At 47.2% G+C, this 24,000-nt stretch overlaps 1 protein-coding gene across 4 annotated transcripts in view; it reads right to left on the bottom strand.

The window, feature by feature from the left end:
- The window catches only part of rarga (retinoic acid receptor gamma a), a 73,242-nt gene that overhangs the window by 13,583 nt on the left and 35,659 nt on the right, over positions 1-24,000 (bottom strand). Inside the window, exon 2 of one of the 4 annotated variants that reach the window (XM_079521271.1) lies at positions 20,378-20,792. The exons of 2 other annotated variants lie outside the window; for them this stretch is intronic. In XM_079521271.1, the coding sequence (XP_079377397.1) occupies positions 20,378-20,522 (145 nt within the window). In that variant the 5' untranslated portion in view covers positions 20,523-20,792. Of the gene's footprint in view, positions 1-20,377; positions 21,011-24,000 lie in introns of those variants that run through there. One more of the 4 variants, XM_079521270.1, reaches the window with a different exon arrangement.

Genomic DNA, 24,000 nt, shown 5'->3' on the forward strand with positions numbered 1-24,000 from the left:
ACACTACCCCCTCCCCTCTCTCTCACACACACACACACACACACACACACACACACACACACACACACACACACACACACACACACACACACACACACACACACACACACACACACACACACACACACACACACACACACCCCAACTCTGCACCCCACCACCACCGCCACCCTGACACACAAACCCTATTTTTCTCTTGTTTCCTGGCCCTAAATTCCTCAGTGCAGCCCTGCCAGGTTTTAATAGAGGCCCAGGCTCGTAAGGAGGCCTATAAAGCCGGTCCCATGGCTGGATTGGAGGCCCCGGCCCGGCTGGCCCACACTTTATTGGGACTCAGTCACCTTGGGCAGCCATTCACACCGCCAGCTGTAGCCCCAGCCCGTAAAAAAAAAAGCCAATCATAAAAAAAACAGGGAGGCTCTAAAATTCTAGCTTTTACTGCCCCAAAAACCCCCCTCTCGCCCCCAGCCTCGCAAGCACCTTCAATGGAAAGCACAGAGAGCTAGCCTAAACTTAACCTACAGCCCCCCTCCCCCTCCCCTCCCTCCTCTCTCACACCCTGGACCGAGGCACACAAACCACCAGCTTGGCTTTTTACAAGAAGGAGGAGGGGATGGAGGGAGGAGGGGGGGGTGCGGGAAGGGTTTGACTTCAAAAAGAAGGGAAAAAAAGGGGGCATAAAACGAGGAATTTTATAAAAAACAGAGAAAGGGGCGAGAGGAGGAGGAGGAGGAGGTGGAGTGGAGGACATGGTCACTACTGAGGGCAGGTCTTGTTCAAGTCCAAGATGACCACCGACCACTACTATTACTATTACTACCATTAGGGCTGTCACCATTACACGTCTAAGTTGACCGTTGATTGTCACACAAATAATTGGCAATTAACGATTTCATTGGGTTATTTTTATTTTTTTGGGCATTTAACATTGAGAACGTCACAATTTTGTATTTCCGTTTGCCTCTTAGGCTTCGTAATCACATATTGCACAGGGCAGATATGATAAATAAAAAGAAATCACTGACATATTTCTTCATTTTTTCTTTCCACAAAATGTACAAAATACCAGAAATTTGACATTTCGAATGATGATTATGCAAAAATAATTGCGATTATCTCAAATAATTGCGATTATCTCAAATAATTACCGCCTCATTAATCACTTAAGCACTATTTAAATAATAGATACAATCAGTGATCTACAAACATTTTGTCAAGGACCCCCAAAATGACACTCATTAGCCCGCGGACCCCCCATTTGAAAAGATATGCCAAGGACCCCCACGGCTCTAGCAGTGATTCTCAACCATTTTCATTTCAAGGGCCCCCACGGTTTGACCTGAATGAGTCTACGGACCCCCATTTAATGGCATTTCTATCTCTGGGACCCCCAATGTACACGGTAAAATCACTTGCACACTCTCTGAGTTACAGTCCCATAAGGGTCCATTTGGTTCCTAACTATCATTTATCTATGGGGACCCCCTGGAACTCCCTCAAGGACCCCCTGGAACTCCCTCAAGGACCCCCTGGAACTCCCTGGACCCCCTGGAACTCCCTCAAGGACCCCCTGGAACTCCCTCAAGGACCCCCTGGAACTCCCTGGACCCCACCTTGGGAACCACTGATCTACAAGCTCATACTGTAGTTCACCTATATTCTATTTGTGATATGGACGCCGATGTTCGACCTATAATGACGTGCTCAAAACGGGGTCACCAGGTTGGACGCCTTTAACGATAGGAACAGAAAAATGCCAGACATTTGTCATTTGTTGCCTGCACGCTGCTCAGTCAGACCATCTGTTTTTCATATGCATTTTTATATTCAACGACTCCGAATTCACATTTAAATTACTACTTTGAAATGCCTCCCTCCCCCTTTGCTGGAGGCAAAGATGTTTTCCATTAGTTTTTTAAGAGAAATCCCAAAGCCAAAATGTGCAAATCAATCTCCCGGGGAACCTGAAGTCTGTAGCACACCCGCCTGAATGTTTCTGCAGCACATGCAGTGTTGCTGTCCTCGACTTAAACTATGACAAAAAAACGTTGCCTTTTTTTTCACTGAGGAAAACGGAATAACATTTTTGAGTGGTGCAACCACTCCAAGGAACAGAAATGTCCGTGTTAATCTATGTGTTAACCTATGTGACTATGTATGTGTATGTATGTGTGACTATGAGTACCAGTAGGGGCAAAAGTGGCGCTGTTTTTAATAATAACTAAGCTATGATGACTAAATTGATTGACAATTTCGTCAACAAATAAGACCTAGACAAAAATGTTAGGGAGAGACTACTGTAGAAGAGATCCAGTAGAACTAAAAGACAAGTCATTGTATGCTTGGTTGCATGCTGAAAATAGCAGAGCTACATGCGTTGTGAGTTTGTAGATGGGCTAGTTTCACCATACAACCAAGGCTAAAATCAGCCATTATACGAAGGCCTGCCAAAATACATTTTAGTTGACTGAGCCTTCCTATTGGTTCACCAACCTATGTGCCCGCCTCCCGCCCCCCCAGCCCCCCGCCCACCTCTGCTCCCGACTCCACACAGCGGAGAACAGTGACGTCACCACATTTGGAGTGACGCCCCTCTGCACTCTAATTGGTTAGCGAAATCACGAGGTTCACTCCGCTCGTATATGCCATTCTTTTCTCCTTTGAAACAATTAACGCCTGTTAACGTATTCAAAAGACTATGACTAAAACTAAATACAAATTTGCTGTCAAAATCAAGGCAGCGGGATCACCGGGGGAGCAGGAACCCAACGAACGAACGAACGAACGAACGAACGAACGAACGAACGAACGAACGAACGCGACACACGAACCTCCATGTTTTTTTATGCTGCAGTGACATCTGCCATGGAACATCTTAATTTTACGTACTTCGTATTTAATTTAACAATAGTGAGAAGGTGTGTGTGTGTGTTTGTGTGCACGTATGTGCGTGTGGGGCTAGGTCTCCTCCAGAAGTTGACGGACAGCAGTGGGGAGAGGGGGGGCTGGGGGTGTCAAATGAGAGAAAATCCATCAGGATCTATCAACATGTTGAACCTGACTCCATGCCACATAGAACATGACTCCCGTGCTGCCGCCTCTCAGCCCCCCCGCTGTCCAAATACCCCTCGCCACTTAGCCCAGGGCGCCACACGTTGAGAGGGACCCTTTCACACTGAGAGCCCCCCTGACCACACCCCACCCCTCCAGATACCTCTTTCCCATCCCAGTCTCCTCGACTCATCGCTGTTTAGAAAACAAAGGCCCTGTGCAATGAGAGGCCCTCCTTATCAGTAGCCCAGAGGCTTTGGGGCCCCATTTGCATGACAATCTGGCCCCCAACCGACGGACGGAGGAGGCCCTGGGGCCGATGATGGACCGATGAGGGGAGAGGAGAGGAGAGGAGAGGAGAGGAGAGGAGAGGAGAGGAGAGGAGAGGAGAGGAGTGTTTGTGGGCGGAGGAGAGAGCGACGCAGGGGAGAGAGGTGGGATAGTTGAGTTATCAGTAGCCACTGTTCATTTCCTGCTAAGTATCAGTTTACTGCCCTAATCCCCTTCCCTCCATGCTCTCTGTACACAAGTGGTCCAGCTGCACTGGCCAGGCCTAATCCCCTGGCCACACATACGCGTGCACACTCCCTCCCCCCCCCCCCCCCCCCCCCCCCCCCCAGCACTAAATAAAGTTGCAGTCCAATCATCTCCGCAGCCTCATTAGGAGTGAAATGTAAGTGCACACGACAGAAATAGCTGTTTAGCTGAAGGTCAATTGAACTAGGTCAATTACATTCAATTCTGGGTCAAGTCAACTGGGCCAATTGACTTCCGTTTAGGTTCAACAGATACAACAGCAGGAGACAAGAGGAGGAGCGGGAACCAAGCTCAATAATAATGATGAAATAATTATTATTATTAATAATAATTATTATTATTATTATTATAATAATACTAATACAATATCTGCATTGCACTTTTCATGAATAGAATATACATCATATTGAGGTCACAAAAATAAAAGCAATGGAAATCACAGAAAATGTTGACAAATCGCTAATTAGGAGCAATCACTTTACAGCTTTAGACAAGCTTATGTGCTTTGATAATCACACTCCGTTGAACAGTGGTGTCACTAGCCAAAAATAACTGATCTTACTGAGCTGATGGGATGCATTTTGTGTCCTGTAGAATGTCCCAAAATATATAGAAACCTGACATTTAGAACCAATATCTGACTAAATCTAGTTCATGTAGGTTAATAGAAGCATTTTTTCCCCATATGTATCAACAAATGAGCATGAGTGAATATGAATAGTGTTTTATAATCGACTACATCTCTGGTGGAGCTGTTGCCCCCGCGACCCGACTACGGATAATCGGTTGAAGATGGATGGATGGATGGATGGATGGATACATTGATGAGTCTTATTAACCAATTAACCCTGCATTACACTTTGTTGTAAGGTGGCGTGAATACACCCTTACAAGCTTGTTGAACTGCCATTTTAACTTACAAAATGATTATATTTCATAATTATTCATTAATTGCAAAGGTTTTTGCCATTCAGGACGGGAACCCCTCTTGGTGTTTTAAGCTTTATGTTATACTTTAGCTATTGAAAAATAACAGATCTACAAGATCGTAGCACGGCACTCGGTGCCGCGCTACGAGCTTGTAGATCTGCTATTTTTGAAAAATCGTGAAAATGACTTTAAAAAAATGATTTAACTCAAATCTTTGCTTCTGGGGGGGGGGGGGGGGGGGGGTCGCTGCAACAACATATTTTCAGATGGGGGTCCGCGGCCAAATACAGATTTCTGGGGGTCCTTGACATGAAAAAAGTTGAGCACCACTGACATAGAAACATAGGTCTTTCAGAAAACTGTTGGGATTTAGAAGCATTTAAAAAAAAATCGGCCTCAGGTCTAAATGGGTTAAATGTTGAAGTCACATCGCCTGACCTGAAATGAAATGGGAGTGTTTTCTAATGTACTGTATATGAAGTCACATCGCCTGACCTGAAATGAAATGGGAGTGTTTTCTAATGTACTGTATATGAAGTCACATCGCCTGACCTGAAATGAAATGGGAGTGTTTTCTAATGTATATGTGAGCCACACAGGCATGACTGTGTGGCTCATGTGTTTTGTGTTGCAACACTCCTTTTAACTGAGCAGCATATGACATGCTGGCAGAGGAACAAGTATTCTTTCACAATAGGCCTGCAGATTCTGTCTACGTGACTGAGGGTGTGATTGAATCTTCAGTGGGACACTGTTCCAGAGTCTAGTCTTGGCATGCGAGAGCATATGCGTTTGAGAGTTTCAGCGTGTCTTTGTGTGTGTGTATGAGTCGTGAGAGAGAGAGAGTTTGTGGGTATGTGCGTTTATTTGTGTGCGTGCGTGAGTGCGTGGGTGCGTGGGTGAGTGCGTACGTGCGTGTGCGTGCGTGCGTGCGTGCGTGCGTGCGTGCGTGTACGTACGTGTGCATGTGTATGTATGTACAGTATGTGTGTGGGTGGGTGTATTTCTACGCAGGGAATATACATATTTGTGCAAGCATTTGGGTATGCGTGCACAAATCTGTGTGTTCAATGCGTGATAAGATAAGATAAGATAAAGCTTTATTGATCCCCCGGAGGGACATTCAGGAAATGTGTGTGTGTGTGTGTGTGTGTGTGTGTGTGTGTGTGTGTGTGTGTGTGTGTGTGTGTGTGTGTGTGTGTGTGTGTGTGTTTGCATGTGACTGACGCCAGTGGCGCTGCCTAGTCTCTACAGACACGCTATTTGATTTGCAAATGCAGCGCTACTCATCGCTGGGTAACAGCGTTGCAGTGTGAGAATGTCCTGTGTGTGTGTGTGTGTGTGTGTGTGTGTGTGTGTGTGTGTGTGTGTGCAGTACGCGCGCAGTCTGCATGTGTGTATGTGCGTGTATGAATCACATAGTGAATCAAATGCCCGCATTGGCATGTGAGGCCTTTGTCTCTCTTTGCACAGTAAAATCATCAGTGTTCGTCTTTGTGGTTTTATACTCGGAACTAAATGAACCCTGAATGAGGATTCTTCCGTGTACCTTCATTACACGGATAGAGAAAGACTTATAGCACCAAAAGGAAGAGCGGGCACCTTTTTTCCAAAATGTTAATAAGATTGGCAATTATTTTCCAAACTGTAATGCAATTTTTCCCAATGTGATGTAAAGTATACATACGTTAACATTTGACATTTAAGGCCCAATATTCCTACAAAAAAAATGTAAGGGTAGATTTACAATTACAATTACAATTTAGGCATTTAGCAGAGGCTCTTAATCCAGAGCGATTTACATTAAGCAATAACAAAAGCATGGCATACATCACATATATAAAAAGTAGTTATCATGAATCATGCGTAAACTAAGAACGTAACAGTGGAGTATCTATGTAAACTATACATACTATACTATATTATATATTATACATGTGTACTATAAAGTGCTATGACTACATAAAATGCAATTCTAGTGCTGTCTACGTAACAAGCTATAAGTCTGTTTAAAATACTAATCTAAGTCTACATAAAGTGCTATCTAAGGGGCTAGGCTAGGGCAAGTGCTACGGGCCATGGTTGAGTCTGAAGAGGTGGGTTTTCAGACTACGGCGGAAGATTGGGAGTGAGGTCTGATTTAGGTCTGATAGTGACTGTGCATGTATCAACATCCTGTATACTTTATTATTATTATTATTATTATTATTATTATTTCAGACCATTTGCCAAATAATAGTTTTACATTTTGGGAGAAAGAAATTGCATAACATTGAGGGTGCCCAAGCAGCTCCCACTCGTCCTTTGTGCACACTCTTCCAGTCGTTACCCATTACACAGCCGTCAAAGCCTCTGGACCGGGCGGGGGTGGTTTGTCAGCTTTGCGTGTCGCTGTCAGTCAAACACACTGCAACTCAGATTGTGCGTGTGCGCGTGTGCGCATGTGCGTGTGTGTGTGCGTGTGTGTGTGAGAGAGGTGCATGGTGGACTGGAGGGCTCCGTGTGAGAGACGGCCGGTGGGTGCATGCTGGCCAAACGACGAGTGGCAGAAGGGACAGCAGATTGAGAGAGGCCAGTGGAACAGTGGGACTGAAAGACATGTTGGCTGTGGAAGTGGGGCGTGCCTGTGGGACAGGCTGCGGAACCACAGGGTGGGCAGGGTGGGCACACACTGGGCTACCAGTCAGCCCACCAACACACCCCGCAAGGGACACTTTCTTCATGAATAGAGGAACAGAGATGAACCGCACTACGCTACCTTATCTGACTCTATATGCCTCTCTCTAAGGGGTGTTCAACAGTTCATTGGAACTAATCGGTTTAATCGCTTATAATAAATTGTTGACAATCCATTTAATTAGCAATTAATCCCTATATTTTTGGTATGTCATTACAGGTGAAAAAAAAATCAAAAACCTTCAGTGCTAGTCAAAATAGCAGATCGATCAACAAGCTCACGTAACGTGATGTGACGCGTTGTGAGCTTGTAGATCTGCTATTATGTATAAGAGTACCACACCGTTGTGCGACAAAGTATAAAATAGGTTTTAAGTGGTTCGTTCATGTATAATTTTTTTCTTCCAAAAAGGTCCACTTCTTGGACTATTTCGATACATCGAAATAGTAATCAATCGCTAAGGAAATTGAAAAAATTCGCGCCTGCATCCCTACCTCTCTCTCTCTCTCTCTCTACTCCTTGTTTTGTCTTGTTTACTGCCTACTTCTTCCTGCCCATCCCTCCATGGCTTCTGCTACGCGGTTCCACAGAACCTGCCACCACCCCTTCCTCTTTTCCGTACCCAAGCTCGAGCTTTATCCGCATGATCTCCGCCGTGGTGGCTTTGGTAACCACTTCTCTCTCCGGCCTCTTCGGTGGTACGAGGCTTTCATGTGTCGTGTGACTCGTGTGACTTTAGTTGTCGTGGGTAACACTGCGGCTTCTATTGCACACACCGCGCTGAGTCACTCGCCGCTCACTTTTCAAGGGGGAAATTACCACGAATGCATTATGCATAAAAATGTGAGCGCACGCGCACACACACGCACACGCACACGCACACACACACACACACACACACACACACACACACAGATACTGTGACAGGACAAAACAGTGACAGAGAAACTTTAATGGTATTTATATTACGGAAATGAAGTATGAACAAGAGCTGAACAAGGGCTATAGAAATGTGTAGCACAGCCTTTTTCTGTGGTTGTTTGTTGCACTGATGTTGTCTAGTGATTGTCTCAGGTTTTAGTGGACCACAATGAAAAACCTTTGGCTTATTTTGTGTTTTTATTCACCTTGATGTTTTTTGAGTTGTTGTACTTAAAAATGTTTGATTAAATACATTTAAAAAATAATGGATACGACATGCACATGTGTTCGTATATGCATGCGTGCGCGTGGACGTTTGTGTGTCTGCGTGCGCGCTGACAGCAGGGGGGGATGCTTTCATTAAAGGTGCTGAGCGGTAGCAGCGCCTTTCAACAGCTGTCAGAAAGCTCATTACCTGGGCTCGCAACACACGCACCCCCACCCCCACCCCCACCCCCAAGAAAAAAAGCAAAAAGGCCTGTTAAAAGAGGCCCTGCTAAGCAGCCTTTGAAAGAAGGTCTGCAGTGATAAAAACCGGGCCGCTGTCCAGGAGATGGTTCAAGCCTGGAGCAGTGAAAACACACCGAGAACCCGGGCCTTCACCCCCAAGCCAAGAATTTACACCCCTCTGTCAGAACCGTCACAAAGTCACGAAACACAGACACGCAGAAAGAGAGAGAACGAGAGAGAGAGAGAAAAAACTAAGAGAGATACGAGTGTATGTGTGCGTGCGTGCGTGCGTGCGTGCGTGCGTGCGTGCGTGCGTGCGTGCGTGTGCACATGGACTGGTCTGAGAGATGGACTGGTGGAGAATGCAGCTATAGCGCGGCATCTCCACCCAAGCGGGCGCTGCCGTCTGTCGAGAGGTGAGCCCTTAATGACGGAACTCATAAAGCCTGGAGTTCTGGGAATGAGACGTGTGTGGACATGGCACGCACGCACGCACTATACGCGTGCACGCACAGACGTGCGCACACACAGCTTTACCATCCCCAAGGTGTACGAGCGGAGCAGAGCAGGAAAGGCAGCAGGTGGGACAAGCCTTCATCCTCGGGGCCTGTTTTAAACAGTGGAATTACCCCTGCAGTCTGCGGCAGGCTGCGTGTGCTCTCTCTCTCTCCCTCTCAAAACAGCCTTTCTTCTTTACAACACCTCATAAAGGGCCTTTTGATATTTTCTACATGGAGCTGGCCATACCAACATTTGGCAGTGGGCACCACCCCACACCCTCCCTTTCTCTGCACCATACAGCCCTGTCAAAAAGCACACAAGGAGGCTTCAAACAGTCAGACAGACACCACCCTACACCCGTCCCCACACCCTATAACAAGCAACCCGCCCCTCATATACACACACCGTGACACCCCAACAAGTGAAGGGTTAGTTTATATTTAGTTGCGTATACTGGTGATCTAAAATAGATCTACAGGCACGATAGATTGGCAATTTTACATGTGCGACGCGATGCGCGGCCAAGTGTAAATCAGGCGTATAAAGCGACCAGAAAGTTTATTTCAAACTCCCTGCAGAGCGGTAACGGTAACCCGAGAGGAAACAGATTTTAGAGAGATAAAAGAAAAGGAGAAGAAAAAACTAAAAGCGAGTGCAAGACACAGCTAGAGAGAAAAGGTGAAACCTTGCCCGAGACTCCACAGACAAATATGAATGGAAATCAATGGCCTTCAGATGGCTATGTGAGGAATAACCAGACCGACAAGTGCAGATCTGCAGAAGAAATGTGTCCCTGCATCCCTGTTGCGAACTCCAGCTGATTCTTCATCTGCCCACCAGAAGACGGAGAGAGAGAGAGAGAGACGGAGAGAGGGAGAGAGAGAGAGAGAGAGAGAGAGAGGGAGAACGAGAGACTAAGATCTTCCACGGTGACTGGAGAGTGAACCCAGAACCTGGCAGTCCGGCATATGACTCGGGCCATTGATCATCATGTCGGCAGACAGGACGACCCACCGCGGATGAGCAAGGACGCAGACAGAAAGGAGAGAGACAGACGTGGATAGACAGGCACGGCAGGCAGGCAGGCAGGGAGGCAGGCAGGCAGGCAGGCAGGCAGGCAGGCAGGCAGGCAGGCAGGCAGGCAGGCAGACAGACAGACCCCGGCGAGGTGAGGAGTGAGAAGGGAAGAGGAGAGCTGCGAGTCATCGAGGGAAACCCCCAACGTCTTTGATCCCGGGGTGTTTTCTCCCAGACTTCCCCTCGCCATCTGCAGCCCTGGCCTGCCTGCCTCTCACCTGTCTGTCTCTGGCAGGCAGGAGGGCCTTCTAGCACTCGTTCAATTGCTATTGCTTCCTCTCCGGCAGACAATAGAAACCTCAAAAAGTAGAAGTAAGCCCGGGCCACGGCTGCAAGGCCCCACGCTGTCAGAGGAAGTGAGGGGAAAGGACTATAACGTAAACAACAACAGTAGTATTCACACCCCGCTAGCTCGCGGAAGGGAAGCGCCGCATAACACCACCACCACCACACACTGGCTTCAAATGCAACAGCCGCAAGCAAAGGCCTTGTTTGTACTTATAGCTATGTACTACTTATAGCTGTTGTGTACCGGAAGTAGCCGAATATCGATGCCACGCCTTTTGAGCTTGTAAGATCGCACCATTTGTAAATATGCGCGACACAAATGCGCACGCAAACATTTAGATCAGGCAGTGGAACGGTTGTGCACTCTAGATCCGGCACTGTGTCCAGTAAATGCAGGCACATGCACGTACATGCACACACCCACGCATGTTGAGCACGTTGCGACACAAGCCCTTTCTTATTTTCCATTTCCGTAGGGCTTTCAGTCGTCACTCGGCAGCTCATTACCCGCTCCGAGGCCAGTCACTCATCGTGTCAGCAAGACCTCAACATTTATTAGGTTACATTATATTTTTATACTGATTCCTGATCGGCATAAGCAGCTGCATTCTTTCAGCATCCGTTCACACATGGGATGGCAGCAGTCTGAGTGAGACAAAGACGGAGACAGGGAGAGAGACAGGCCGACACACAGAGACAGGGAGAGACATACAGAGAGAGAGAGAGAGAGAGAGAGAGAGAGAGAGAGAGAGAGGAGCCAGCGAGACTGCGGCTTCCTGTTGTCAGAGTGATTTGTGGTCCAGTGGTATTTGGGGCTTTCTGATAAACTACAATACTAGTACTCTTACATTCCCCAAAAATTGGCTAACGCTCTCTTATAGCCCCGGCTGACTTGGGCTTTGTCAAAGGACCGTGTCACTCGTCAAGTATCAGTTAGTTTCAGTGAAGTATAAATTAGGCGTCACTCACAACTCAGCGCCAGGAGACAACCCGAGCAATGTCTGCTTTGAGCGAGCAGGCTGGGAAATAATGTGTGTGTGTGTGGTTCATGTTTTCTCACTTTCGCCTGGCAACCGACCGACAAAAGGTTGCCTAACTCTCTGTCTCTTGCGGGGGTTGTCAGGGCACCAAGCGGACAGACACATGTAAAGACTTCCTATAGTGATTCATTTCCTTATCTGTCTGCCCGTGTTCTATAGTGGAAGTTCCATCTGTAAGGGTTGTGGGGCAATGCGGTGACATCGTGACGCATTGAGTGCCACCATACCGTAACCGTGTACCTGTCACAATTCTTGTCAGAACACAATGACTGGCCACTCAGCCAGTTCCCATTACAGCGTGGTAGCATGAACTCACTCATCTTTTCTTGAGAGGTGCATAAATCGTGCTGCTAGCAGCTTAGCTGGAGGGTTTCCTGTATATGGCTGGTTGGCTTTCTCTCCATTTTTGAGTGGTGCAGCCACTCCAAGGAACAGCAATGTGTGTCCCTATGTCTGTATGTATGTTTCGGGTACCAACAGGTCTGTCCGTTTAGTGTACCAACAGGTTACTTCACACTGTTGAAGCCGAGTGTTTTGAGTGGTGCAGCCACTCCAAGGCAGAGCAATGTGTGTCCCTCCCTATGAATGTTTTGGATACCAACAGGTGACAAAGTGGCGCTGTTGAGCTTCACACTGTGCATAGGTGTTATGATGGGAAGCTGAGTTTCTTAGTTTATCACCAGTACAGGGAAGCTGAGTTTTTAGGACAGTACCAGTACGAGTACAGTACAGTAGTACGAGTACGGTACAGCACCCCTCAGTTCAGACAGGTCTGATTTTTTTCTTGCAAGTGTGAGCTGCCCTGGGACAGTCACTACACTAATCCCAATCATGTTGATGAATTAACGATGAATACAGTTTTGGAAAGGTGGACTATAGGGCGGGCTGTGAGAGCGGGTGATGTTGCGGCCCATAGCTGAATGGGTAGAGAGGCCGCCTGGGAAACAGAAGGTCCCAGGTTCGAGCCCTGGACAAAATAAAAGTGTCGACTGTCGAGGTGTCCCCGAGCAAGGCAGTTAACCTCTATAACTGCACCACCCCCCTCATCCCCCGCGCTCAAGTCTGACAACTTAAGCAGCAATCAGCTGGTTGGAAACGAAAAAGGAATGTCCCCCGCGGGATAGGTCTTAAGTGTACATGTTTAAGGGCACATGTCTGCCTATGTGTGTGTGAGTGAGTCAGTATGTGACTGAGAATTCAGTACACACCAACAGGAATCTCTCTCTCGTACACACACACGCGCACACGCACAGAACAAAGAACACAAATATGCAGAAACACAGGCTCATGTAAATGAACTGCTACGCATGCGTCCCAATGAACCCGTGTGCACCATTCCATTTCCACTGAGTGAAGTTGCTTCTTGCACACATTTGGCTGCATCTGTCACTAATGTCTAAAGCAGCAAAACAACCCAGTCAGAACCGCCGGCCCCGCCTCCATCACTCTCCACCTCTGAGCCTAGATAATGGCCGTAGTACACCCACCACCACCCCTCACTCCCTGCCAAACACTGCATGTCTGCTGGGTAAACACGACCCATTCATTCTCTGTCTCTCTCTCTCTCTCTCTCTCTCTCTCTCTCGCACACACACACACACACACACACACACACACACACGGAGGGAGGACAGTCAGACTCGTCTGGCTTGCTAGTACTAACTTGGCTGACCAGGCCCTGAGCTTCTCATAACAGTGGGCCCTAGCAACGCTCGAGCCAAGCTGTCAGTCAATAACACCGTGGTAACACAACCGTTCCCTTCACACACGCTTCCGAGAGCTGACATTCACATGCCGCTAGCTATATACTGGACATGCATGCACACACATACAGTACATGCCCGCCACCAATCCCTGTATGCTCCTGCACGTGCACGCACACACACACACACACACACACACACACACACACATAGTTGCATACACAGTACATACCTTTGCGGTCACATAGGTGCAAGGGCACATGTACACACAGGCACACAGTGCATGCTCAGAAATCCCAAATACTCTCTCACACACACACACACACACACACACACACACACACACACACACACACACACACGCACACGCGCACACACACACTCGCGCGCACACACACACACACACATAACTTACACACAAAACCTCATAGCCTGCCAATTGCCCACGCCTTTTGTACAAGAGAAAATGTGCCTGGCAGGCAAAGCACGATTCTCAGTAAACATCTACAATAGCAGGAGCCAGACATGGGTGTTAGGGTGGGCAGCCACAATACCTCTGTGACCAGCAAACTGTTGTGAAAGCACTTCTGAAAGCCCACTTTTGATATCCCAGTAGGGGGGGACGGGTGACACGCAGCCGAGGTTACTGCATGCAGGACCTGTCGCTGCAGCACACTACTACTACTAGACGCTTCCGCCATGTTCTGCCTTTTAACAACTTCTCAACTTAATTGTATTCGTCATAATCAAGATGTGGCAGCCTACACACTGTCTTGTGCAACTCAGATGGAATGAGAGAGAGAGAGAGAGAGAGAGAGAGAGATAGTGTGAAGCCTGGTTTATGCAACGCTCGCTCGACAAAAATAACATGTTCAACTGGAAGACAGGACTTTGTTTCGGTTGAAATTAAACTTCCTTATTATTCTTCCTAGACCCTAGTGTTTATCTGCATATGGAAAAAGTATCATCTGTATAAGGAAAAGTATACGACAGAAAGCATACAAATCAAGTGTTGATGATCGATGGGCCATTTTTATTTTCACTTGTAAAATGTTATTTTTTGATTTGATGTCGTACACAGTAGTACATTGTTGCCCTGCAGCACAAATCAGGCTTTAGAGAGAGCATTATTATTCTTATACTGTAGGCCTAACAGCAGCAGCGGTCGGTCGGTCAGGACTGCTAGATGAGTTTTTATTTACAGGGTGTGAGTGACGTTGCCTAGAGGCTATAAACTGCCATTAGACCAGAGCTGGATTCCGACGGTGCCTTGTGGAATCTAGCTTTGCACATTGTCCGTCTGTGGCTCTGGCACTGTGGTCTAGGAGCCAAGGCCAGTTGCACACATAGCATAGGGCTGCTACACACATACGTATAGTTGATAGATATAATAGAACTACTATCACCGTATACTCGCACATAAAGTCACGTATAGGGTTCACGACGCACACATTCTGATGTATACATTACCTTGTCGTTCATTATAGTCGAGCAAAACACATGGGAAGGGTCTCATTAATAGATATTAAAGGGACTGCCAGCAAACCTGGTTTATTTATTTTTAGGCAGACTATTAATGGTCTGCCATTACTGCATGGGCGAAGAGGCGCTTTTTACGACGTGGGTGCAGTAGTATACACAGCAACACATCCAATCACACAGTAGTATACACAGCAACACATCCAATCACAATAGTTCTTCCAAGGCATGTCGATGTGATTCATTTACCATGAAACATAACCCTGGATGTAAGCAATCCTTTCATTAACCTGATTAAATACCCTCTGTTCTCTGATTGGCTTGGCAGTGAACTATCTAGCCAGTGAGCTGAGCAGAAACACAGGTGTTCTCCATGTCCAGTAATTTAATAACCTTGGATTATGTGTTTTTTTTGGGGGCAGGCAAACCGTTTCTCGGCATAACTGTGACTTTATCTGCTAATAATGTCTTTGTAGATTTTCTACTTTGATCCAACTTTCCTTTGAATAAAATGTTTCTTTTGGAGTGTTCGGTTCACTCTGTAATTCAAGCGACACGCACAGCTGTTTTCAGGCTCTGCAAAAAGACGAGTGAACGTTTTCCCTGAGTCCTATCAATTCCAGTGCAATGACCCTGCATCAGCTGACTACTTAAGCCCTTTAACTTCTACACATTTGCTTGACATTATCGTGATAAGATCACTGAGGTTTACGTAGCACAGCAATGACAAATCAACATTCCATCCGCTACCATAGGCAGCCATAGGCCTCCTATTCTTTCATTCTTTTCTCCATGCACTGACTCTCTCTTTCACGCACGCACGCACGCACGCACGCACGCACGCACGCACGCACGCACGCACGCACGCACGCACGCACGCACGCACGCACGCACACACACACACACACACGCACACACACACAAGCACGCAACCATCCCCCCCTAACCCAAGATACCGCTATCTATTCCAAGTCCTGCCCCCTCAGGCATTCTAATCTTTTAATTGAATCTTTTGTAATTATAATGAAATAACTGCAGACTTCCATCAGGGGAGAAAATGATCAGGCCAGAATGTGCCAGCGGTCACAGGAAGCCCTTCTTTCACTGGCGTTGCTGCAGTGATATACCCCCCGTTTCAATTAAGCTACACAATTCACATTCGAACACCACATTAAGGGAAAACAAAGAGCCGGCGCACGTGAGTGTGTGCGCATGTGTTTGTGTGTACGTGTGTGTGTGTGTGTGTGACTGCACACACACACACACACTGATGGATCAATCCGCCACATCACCGCCACATCGCTTGGACGCATCTACCAGCGAAGGATCAAAAAGACTGAATATTAAAACAACGTGAAAAGAGAGCTGGATGGATATTAGGTGGTTTTGGATCTAGAAAAACACGCTTCCCCTTCCACTGACCCTGGAGAGCCGCTAAGCCAAATTGCCTCATTCTTCTAGGCAAATGAACATTGACAGAGAGGATCGGTCTGCATGGACTCTCTCTCTCAAATGGCTTCCCTGGCAGTTGACTAATTCAGTTCTCATCGACGTATGACTAAATCAGCGTCCATTATCTTTGCACGCGGGGCAGCTCAGATGCAGTACCAGCTCCGTGGCATAAGGCACTTAAGAGCATTACACAAGCCAAGCTGGTTGAAAGGGCTTTCCTTTTCAGCGGGCTGACAAGGCCGCCACACATGGCAGAGATCTGACATTGGCCAGGCCGTAGCCTCTGACTAACCTCTGACATTGAGGTCTCCCACACTGTTGAACAAAAAAACAGGAAGACTGACCACACACTTTTAAGTCCCCCTCTGATTGTCCCCAGCTTAGGGCCAACGGCGGTGACACTTATTGCCACGAGAGATTTAGTGGCCAGACAATAGGATATGCTCTATCTGTCATTCTGTTTGATAAGATGTGTGGAGCAAACTGGGGTTATATTCTTCATAGGTCTCTTTTAACCCCCTGCAGGTTGTCTGCAACGATACCAGTTTGGATACAGTTCTGGAATTCGCCGGAGTTATATTCAGATTAAACCCACTAAAACCCTCCATTTACAGCTGTGTGCATGCTGCTCGCTGAATTCTATCCAACAAAAGGACAGTCTAAGCAGAAGATTTCATTAAAAGTGTCATGCCTTCTCCAGCTGACTCTTTTTAAAAAGTCAAAGTGGTTATTTTGGTGTGTGTGTGCATGTGTGTGTGTGCGTGCGTGCGTTTTGTGCGTGCGCGCGTGCGTGCGTGTGGTGCTCGTGTTGAGTGTGACATTGGGAGCTAGAAGAGCTCCCCTCTGTTCTGCAGCTGGGCCAGCCTAATGAGATATCAGACTCAAACATCAATTCATCAGCCTCATTGACGAGGACAATGAGGGGCAACTGGTTCAGTAAAGAGAGCCATTATAGTTCCTTGTGTGGGATAGGGCGGCCTTGTTTACAAAGGTTATTGGGCACAGAGGGGCTGAAACAGTACACCAGCACCAGCTATCATTCTGCTCTGCTCCGCCAGGCTTGACTCAGCCCTGCTGCCGAACCCTCGGGGCAAGCTTCTTTAGAGTAGACTGCTGAGGAACTTTTTTTTTTTTTTTTTTATCTCTTTGATTTCCTGGAACAAAGAGGGAGGAGAAAAGAAGGAGAAAAAAAGTTCTTCTGAGAGTGGACGACGACGGGCTAATTTTTAAATGTGTGCCCCGACTCTGCATGTGTGTAATGTGTATGTGTGAGTGGGTTGAAAGGAGAGACCGGGCCGAGGCCTGATTGATTAAATAAACAAATCTCATCTTGTTATCATCAGGGCTCCCCAGCAAAGCAGAGCAGAACAGAGCAGAACAGAACAGGCAGGCTGGAGTGAGTGAGTCCCCCCCCCCCCCCCCCTCACACACGACCCCCCTCCAGCCTCGGCCTCACTCTGACAGGGCATCTGTCTTCATTAAAACTCAGCCAGTGTGCATGACAGCCACTGAAACGCCGGTGTCTTCACGATTAATGAAGACTGATGACTCCCCCTCCCAAGAGGCAGTAAAAGAAAAAAAAAGGAACAAAACAAAACAAAAAAAGACAGAGGTTGAACAAATAAAAATTGGAAATATGCCGGGGAACAAAGTCAAAAAGGGCTTGGAGAACAGGAAAGCGTGTTTTTTTTTTTTTTAGTTGTGCAATTGCGCCATGTTTAATTGTCTCATAGGTCATTCTCTGTGGTGCCATTCTTGGGTCTCATTCCCCACACACACACACACACACACACACACACACACACACACACACACACACACACACACACACACACACAGTCTCACACACACACACACACACACACACACACACACACACACACACACACACACACACACACACACACACACACACACACACACACACACACACACACACACACACACACACACACTCTCTCTCTCTCTCTCTCTCACTCCATTCTCACACCCTCTCTCACAGCAGCGGTGGCCCCCTGGAAGCCAATGGAAATGGACCTCAGTGTTGTCTGTCCAGAGACAGGCCTGTTGTTAAAGCCAGAACCATGTTCTGAAGTGTAGTAGGCGGAAGGAGGAGGGAGAGGAAAAATGAGCAGTGGTGGAAAAAGTACTGACATTTTTTACTTAACCCATTTAGACTCATTAGAGTCTACAAATGTCTTCTAAATCCTGACAGTTTTCTGAAAAACCTGTTTCTATGTCAGTGGTGCTCAACCTTTTTCATGTCAAGGAGCCCAAAAATGATATGTAATTGTCTAATTGACCACCCACCCCATCTGAAAATATGTTGTTCCAGGGACCCCCCCCCCCCCCCCCCCCAGAAGATTTGAGTTAAAAACGTTCACTCTGAAAGAATATATATTCAAAGATTTGCAGCTTTTGCGCCACATTTTCACGAAGTTCGTATGAGCTTGTAGATCTGCTATTCTTCAATAGTAAAAGTATCAATAGGCTATACTGCAATGTAGAAATACTCCATTACAAGTAAATAAGTTCGGGACTCAACATGTACTTGAGTAAGAGTACAAAAGTATTGAGTGTATATGCACGTGACATCATCATCATACCAGGAAGTTATGCGGAAATGCCTACTGAGTGGCAATAAACTACTTTCTGTCCTTGACAGCCCATACATCCAAACAGAAAAGTCATATTTGATTGCATTAAATGACTTGAATCAACATTAAACTCACTTTGTCACTCACTTTGCCACTCGATTTGCCACTCAATCTGCCATTCTCTTTATGCATGCGCATACCCTCTATTGGCATAGAAATGTATACTTAAAGTACCAAAAGTCAAACAACTCATTATGCACAATGTCCCATTTCAAGTTTTCAAATGTGTGATAATCTTTTGAAAATAGCAGAGCTACAAGCTCACAGTGCATTGTGAGGTTTTTAGATCACCTATTTTCAAATGGGAAAAATATATAGAGAGCTGAGGGGGTTAGTGTGTTTTGGAATAATAATACAAATCTACAAAGTAATTAAGCTTTTAAATAAACGTAGTGGAGTAAAAGTTAAATATTTGTATCCGAGATATAGTGGAGTGAAAGTGTTGGAAATTGGAAATACTCAAGTACAAATACCTCAACATTATACTTAAGTACAGAACTGTACGTAGTAAATGTACTTAGTTACTTTACACCACTGGAAAAATGAGAGGCTGACAGGGAGAGAGAGAGAGAGAGAGAGAGAAGGGAGGGAGCACAGAGATCTGGCCAGAAGATCTGTGCATTCCACATTAGCGAGATCTTCATCCATTTTTATCCAATAAATAATTCATCCGCTTATTAATTCATTGCTGTTTTAGCTCAAGAGTAATATCATTATCCGTTGAGTATCCAGAAGCGTAAACAGTCCCGGGCTCCAACCTCAAGGGGAGTTCCAGTGGGCTAACGGCACAGGGGGAACTTTAATCATCTGTGAGATTAAACACACCACGTTCTCCATCAAGCTCTCATCGCAAAACACACTGCGAGCCAAACTGTTGTTGTCAAAGCCAGACTGTCAACAGTGCGAGTGTGAAATGAGGACGACAAAACGCTATAAACATGGCTGGACAGTATATCCTATGGAGTCAGTCAGGACCCCCCCCCCCCCCCCACTCCACCCTCTCTCTCTCTCACTCTCTCACTCTCTCTATCTGTCTGTCTTTTCTTTCATCTGTTCATTCTTAAAAGTTTTGTTTAGTATACAGCACCTGGCAAGGTCAAACCTCAGGTGGCTCACATTGTCACTGAAACCCGACTCTGTGGGCTTGCACTTACAAGTCAAACATGCACACACGTGCACGCGCACGTGCACGCACACGCGCACGCACACACACACACACACACACACACACACACACACACACACACACACACACACACACACACACAGTGCATATCATATCATGGCAAAGTTTCATTCGGGTGGCTGAGCAGCCGAAATGGGGGGGGGGGGGGGGGGGTCAGTGGGGAAGAGAGGAGGAGAGAGGGGGGGGGACAGCCTGTCCCAGTCTCTTCCTGTGGTGCTATGCAGCCCCTGACAGCAGCCCCCTAGCCTAGCCCTGAGGGGTAAACAAGGGAGTGCTGCTGGGAGAGAGAGAGAGGGAAAGAAAGATTTGAGAGAGAGGGAGAGAGAGAGCGTGAGAGAGTTAAGAGAGAGAGTGCGTGAGAGACAGCGAGAGAGAGAGAGAGAGATGAGCGCATGTGACACGGCAGATGCAAACAGGATGCCACTTACATTGAACACTGGCACTTCCCGTCCAGGCGAAGGGGTCCAGGCCCGCGAAGAAGGGGCTTGCCTTGCGCAGCATGCACGCACCCCGGCTGCTGACATCATAGAGCTGTCGGGGGCCCATTCCTAGAGCCTCCATGCAATCGAACATGGTAGTACACCTCAAGTGCACCCCCTCCTCCCGGCGCCCTCCGCCGCAGAAGTCGCTACACGTCCTGTCGGTCGTGGCTACACCCTCCCCGCCAGCCCTATAGCCTTGCTGCCTTCTCGCTGCCTTAGCCCTGGAAGCCGTTCACGTCACGTCACGCACGCTAAAAAAAAAACAACAACAACAAACAGCGGTGGTGGCAGCAGCAGCAACAGCTAGCTAGACCCACTGCCTGCTGCTACCTTCCTTTCCTCTCTCTCTCTCTCTCTCTCTCTCTGCTATCCTTTCCTGCCGACACTCAAAGCTCTCCCCCCCTTCCTCTCCCCTCTCAGCTGGAATGCAGAGCTGGTTCCTGCCTGGCTTGTCCTATCCTATGCGGTTCTGCTCTGTTCCTATGCAGTGCTGTGCTAAGCCGTGCCGTGCCGAGCGTATGACTCGCTTGCTCTCCCCCTGCCCTTGGGCGAGCTGCTCCCTGTCTGCTGTAACAGACCTAAATAACAGCCTCTCACAGCCCTCGCTGAGTCCCAGACACGGCGGAGCGAACCAACTGCCTCAGCCCAGCGCTCTGAGAGGGGGGTGGAGAGACACAGAGAGAGAGAGAGAGAGAGAGGGAGGGAGAGAGAGCCAGGGGGAGGGGGAGGAGGGAGAGAGAGCCAAAAGAGTGGAGCCGAGGGGAGAGTATAGGGTGTGTGGGGGGGGGGGGGGGGGGGGCCAGCGCCTGCGCGAGGGGAAGAGGCACTGATCTTAGTGAGAGGAGGACAGAACTTTATTCGCTGTTCTTCTCTCCCCTTTTTTTCCCCTCGCTGCTTTTGTTGTTCTGCTTCAGCCCTGAAAGCAAACAAACACTAACAACACTAGCCACCCACCTTCCCTTCTCCTCCTGTCCCATGTATGCAGATATGATCCTTCTCTCCCTCTCTCTCTCTCTGTGTCTTTACATTGCACCTCCCCCCATTTCCCCTGCAGTAAATATGAGCCCCATCCCCTCCCCTTGCGGAGCCCCCGTCTCTAATCATAACCATATTAAAGTCCAGCCGCTGGCTGGCTCTGAGAGGGAGAGAGAGAGAGGGAGAGAGAGAGACACAGAGAGAGAGAGAGAGAGAGAGAGAGAACATTGTGTCGAGGCTGAACCCAGAAACCAGATGCCAGGGTAAATCCCTCCCTTTTGTCTGTCTGTTCCAGGGAATAGAAGATGGGCAGCTCTCTTTCTCTCTCTATCTCTCTGTCTCTGTCTCTCTGTCTCTCTCTCTCTCTCCCCCTCATCTCCCTCCCTCCTCTCTGGAAGTGCTTTAACAGTGATGAATGAGGGCTGCCTTGCTCAATCCCCTCAGAGCATTTGCACAGACAAATACCCGCCGATACACAAACACGCCATGTGCTGCTGGACACACTGCGCCCAGGCTCACTTGACCTTCTTCCTCATTCATCTCAAAGAGCAATGTTTAGAAACAAACAGGCACAGGGAGAGAGAGATGCGGGGACACAGGACGTCATGCACGTATGCCATGCCTCCCCCTCCTCCTCCTCCTCCTCCCCTCGATGTGCTCAAAGTTGAATTCATCACCTGAGAGGTTCAATCGCCTGACAAAACTTAAGGCGTAGACAACTGAACTTCCCGCATTCCTTTGAGAAAGTCACCGACTTTTGTGTCTCAAACACAAACTGTTTTGTTGCCTCTTTCCTTGCTATTTTTACCCCCATTCCATTCTGCATAGTCGTTGCCCTCATAGTGACAACAACTCCAAGTTCAATCCAATAGCAATCCATTATTTGTCAATAATATAAATATATATAGATATTAAAAAACAAATCCTTGTCACTCAGTCATCCCTAAACTGTTGAGCGGCAGACAGATAGACCCTGCATGGCCGGGCAAACAGCGGACCACAAAGGGAGATATATGATAATAGAATAGCTTTAGTCTGCATGCCCTGCACATTCATCTCCCCTGTCAGACCGGTGGAAGTGGTACGGCCCAGCAGGCAAAAAAGACACCATTTCCTGTCAATCTGTGCTGCTGGCTAGGCTCTCCATAAACACACACAGCCCCCACCGCCTCCTCCCCCCCCCCTCAACCCCCCTCCCCTTCCTCTCCTGTCTCACACTTCACTCTTTTTCCTGTTTCATGAAACAAACCATGCTCTTAGATTCCTGGGTATTTTGTACGATTTTGATTAAAATGTTTATTGACCTAAAAAGGATTTTCCTTCGTTCAGGACACATTGTTTATTTTCTTATAAACTGCCACACTCGCACACACACGTTGTGCGGTGTGTGTGTGTGCATGTGTGCGGACACACACACACACACACACACACACACACACACACACACACACACACACACACACACACACACACACACACACACACACACACACACACACACACACACACACACACAGTAACTTGCACACTTAATGTGCAAGTGTGAACACACAACACACAAGTACAGACTAGAGACAGACGGACAGACAGACACACACACACACGCGCGCGTGCGTGCGCACACACACACTCACACTGGCCTTTTGTTGCATCAAACAGTAAAGAACATCAATAGTTTTTGTCTCTTTCTTCATATAATTGTCACGTCATAAAGGAGGGCACTTTATGACAGGAACAGAAGAACAGTGAGGTTGTGTGACTGAGGAAGTTCCCCTCAAACACAAACTGGCAAAGAAGACCGCTAATAGCGCCTTGGTGTGTTTTTAGGAGAAAGAGGGAAAAAAACACATCTTCTAAAATGCTCTCTCCTCATCCCTTTCTTTCCTTCTCTCCCTCCCTCTCTCTCTCTCTCTCTCTCTCTCTCTCTCTCTCTCTCTCTCTCTCTCTCTCTCTCTCTCTCCCACACCTCTCCCACCCATTTTTGTAGTAATTGAATCAGTGTCACGATTGAGATGCGTTTCAGATTAAATCATCGCCGTTACCCCGAGACACGTTTTATGATCTAACACGCATTCTTCTCACACTCCACTCGTCTTGTTTCTTCTTTTTTTTCTTCCCTTCCCTTCGTCGTCTTCTTCTTCCCCTTTCACTGTTATAGCTTCACGCTGCATCCTGGAAACCATGACACTGTCTACTCCCAAACACAACACTCCCCCTACGCTCCCCCGGGTGTTCTACGTCAGTGCTTCTCAAGCCTTTCTTGTGTCAGGGACCTCTAAATTGATATTTATTTGGTCGTTTCACAAACATTTTCGATATTTTTCAAAAGTTGAAAAAATAAAATAAGAATACCAGATGTACAAGCTCACTTGCAGTGTGGCATGAAGCAATGCAATGTGAGCTTGTAAATCTGCTATTTTTTAATAGCCAACATAAATAAATAAATGGATAAAGTGGTTGAAGTGTTTGTGACACGATACCGTATTCACAAATTTTGCTGTTTGCCAGAGTTGTCCTCATATTTCTATAAACTCTTTATTATTATTAATTAATATTATTATTTGTTTTGTGGGATGTAGTGCAGAAGAAAAGAG

The sequence above is a fragment of the Electrona antarctica genome, assembly GCF_951216825.1.
Source record: "Electrona antarctica genome assembly, chromosome: 2".
Taxonomy (NCBI): Eukaryota; Metazoa; Chordata; class Actinopteri; order Myctophiformes; family Myctophidae; genus Electrona; species Electrona antarctica.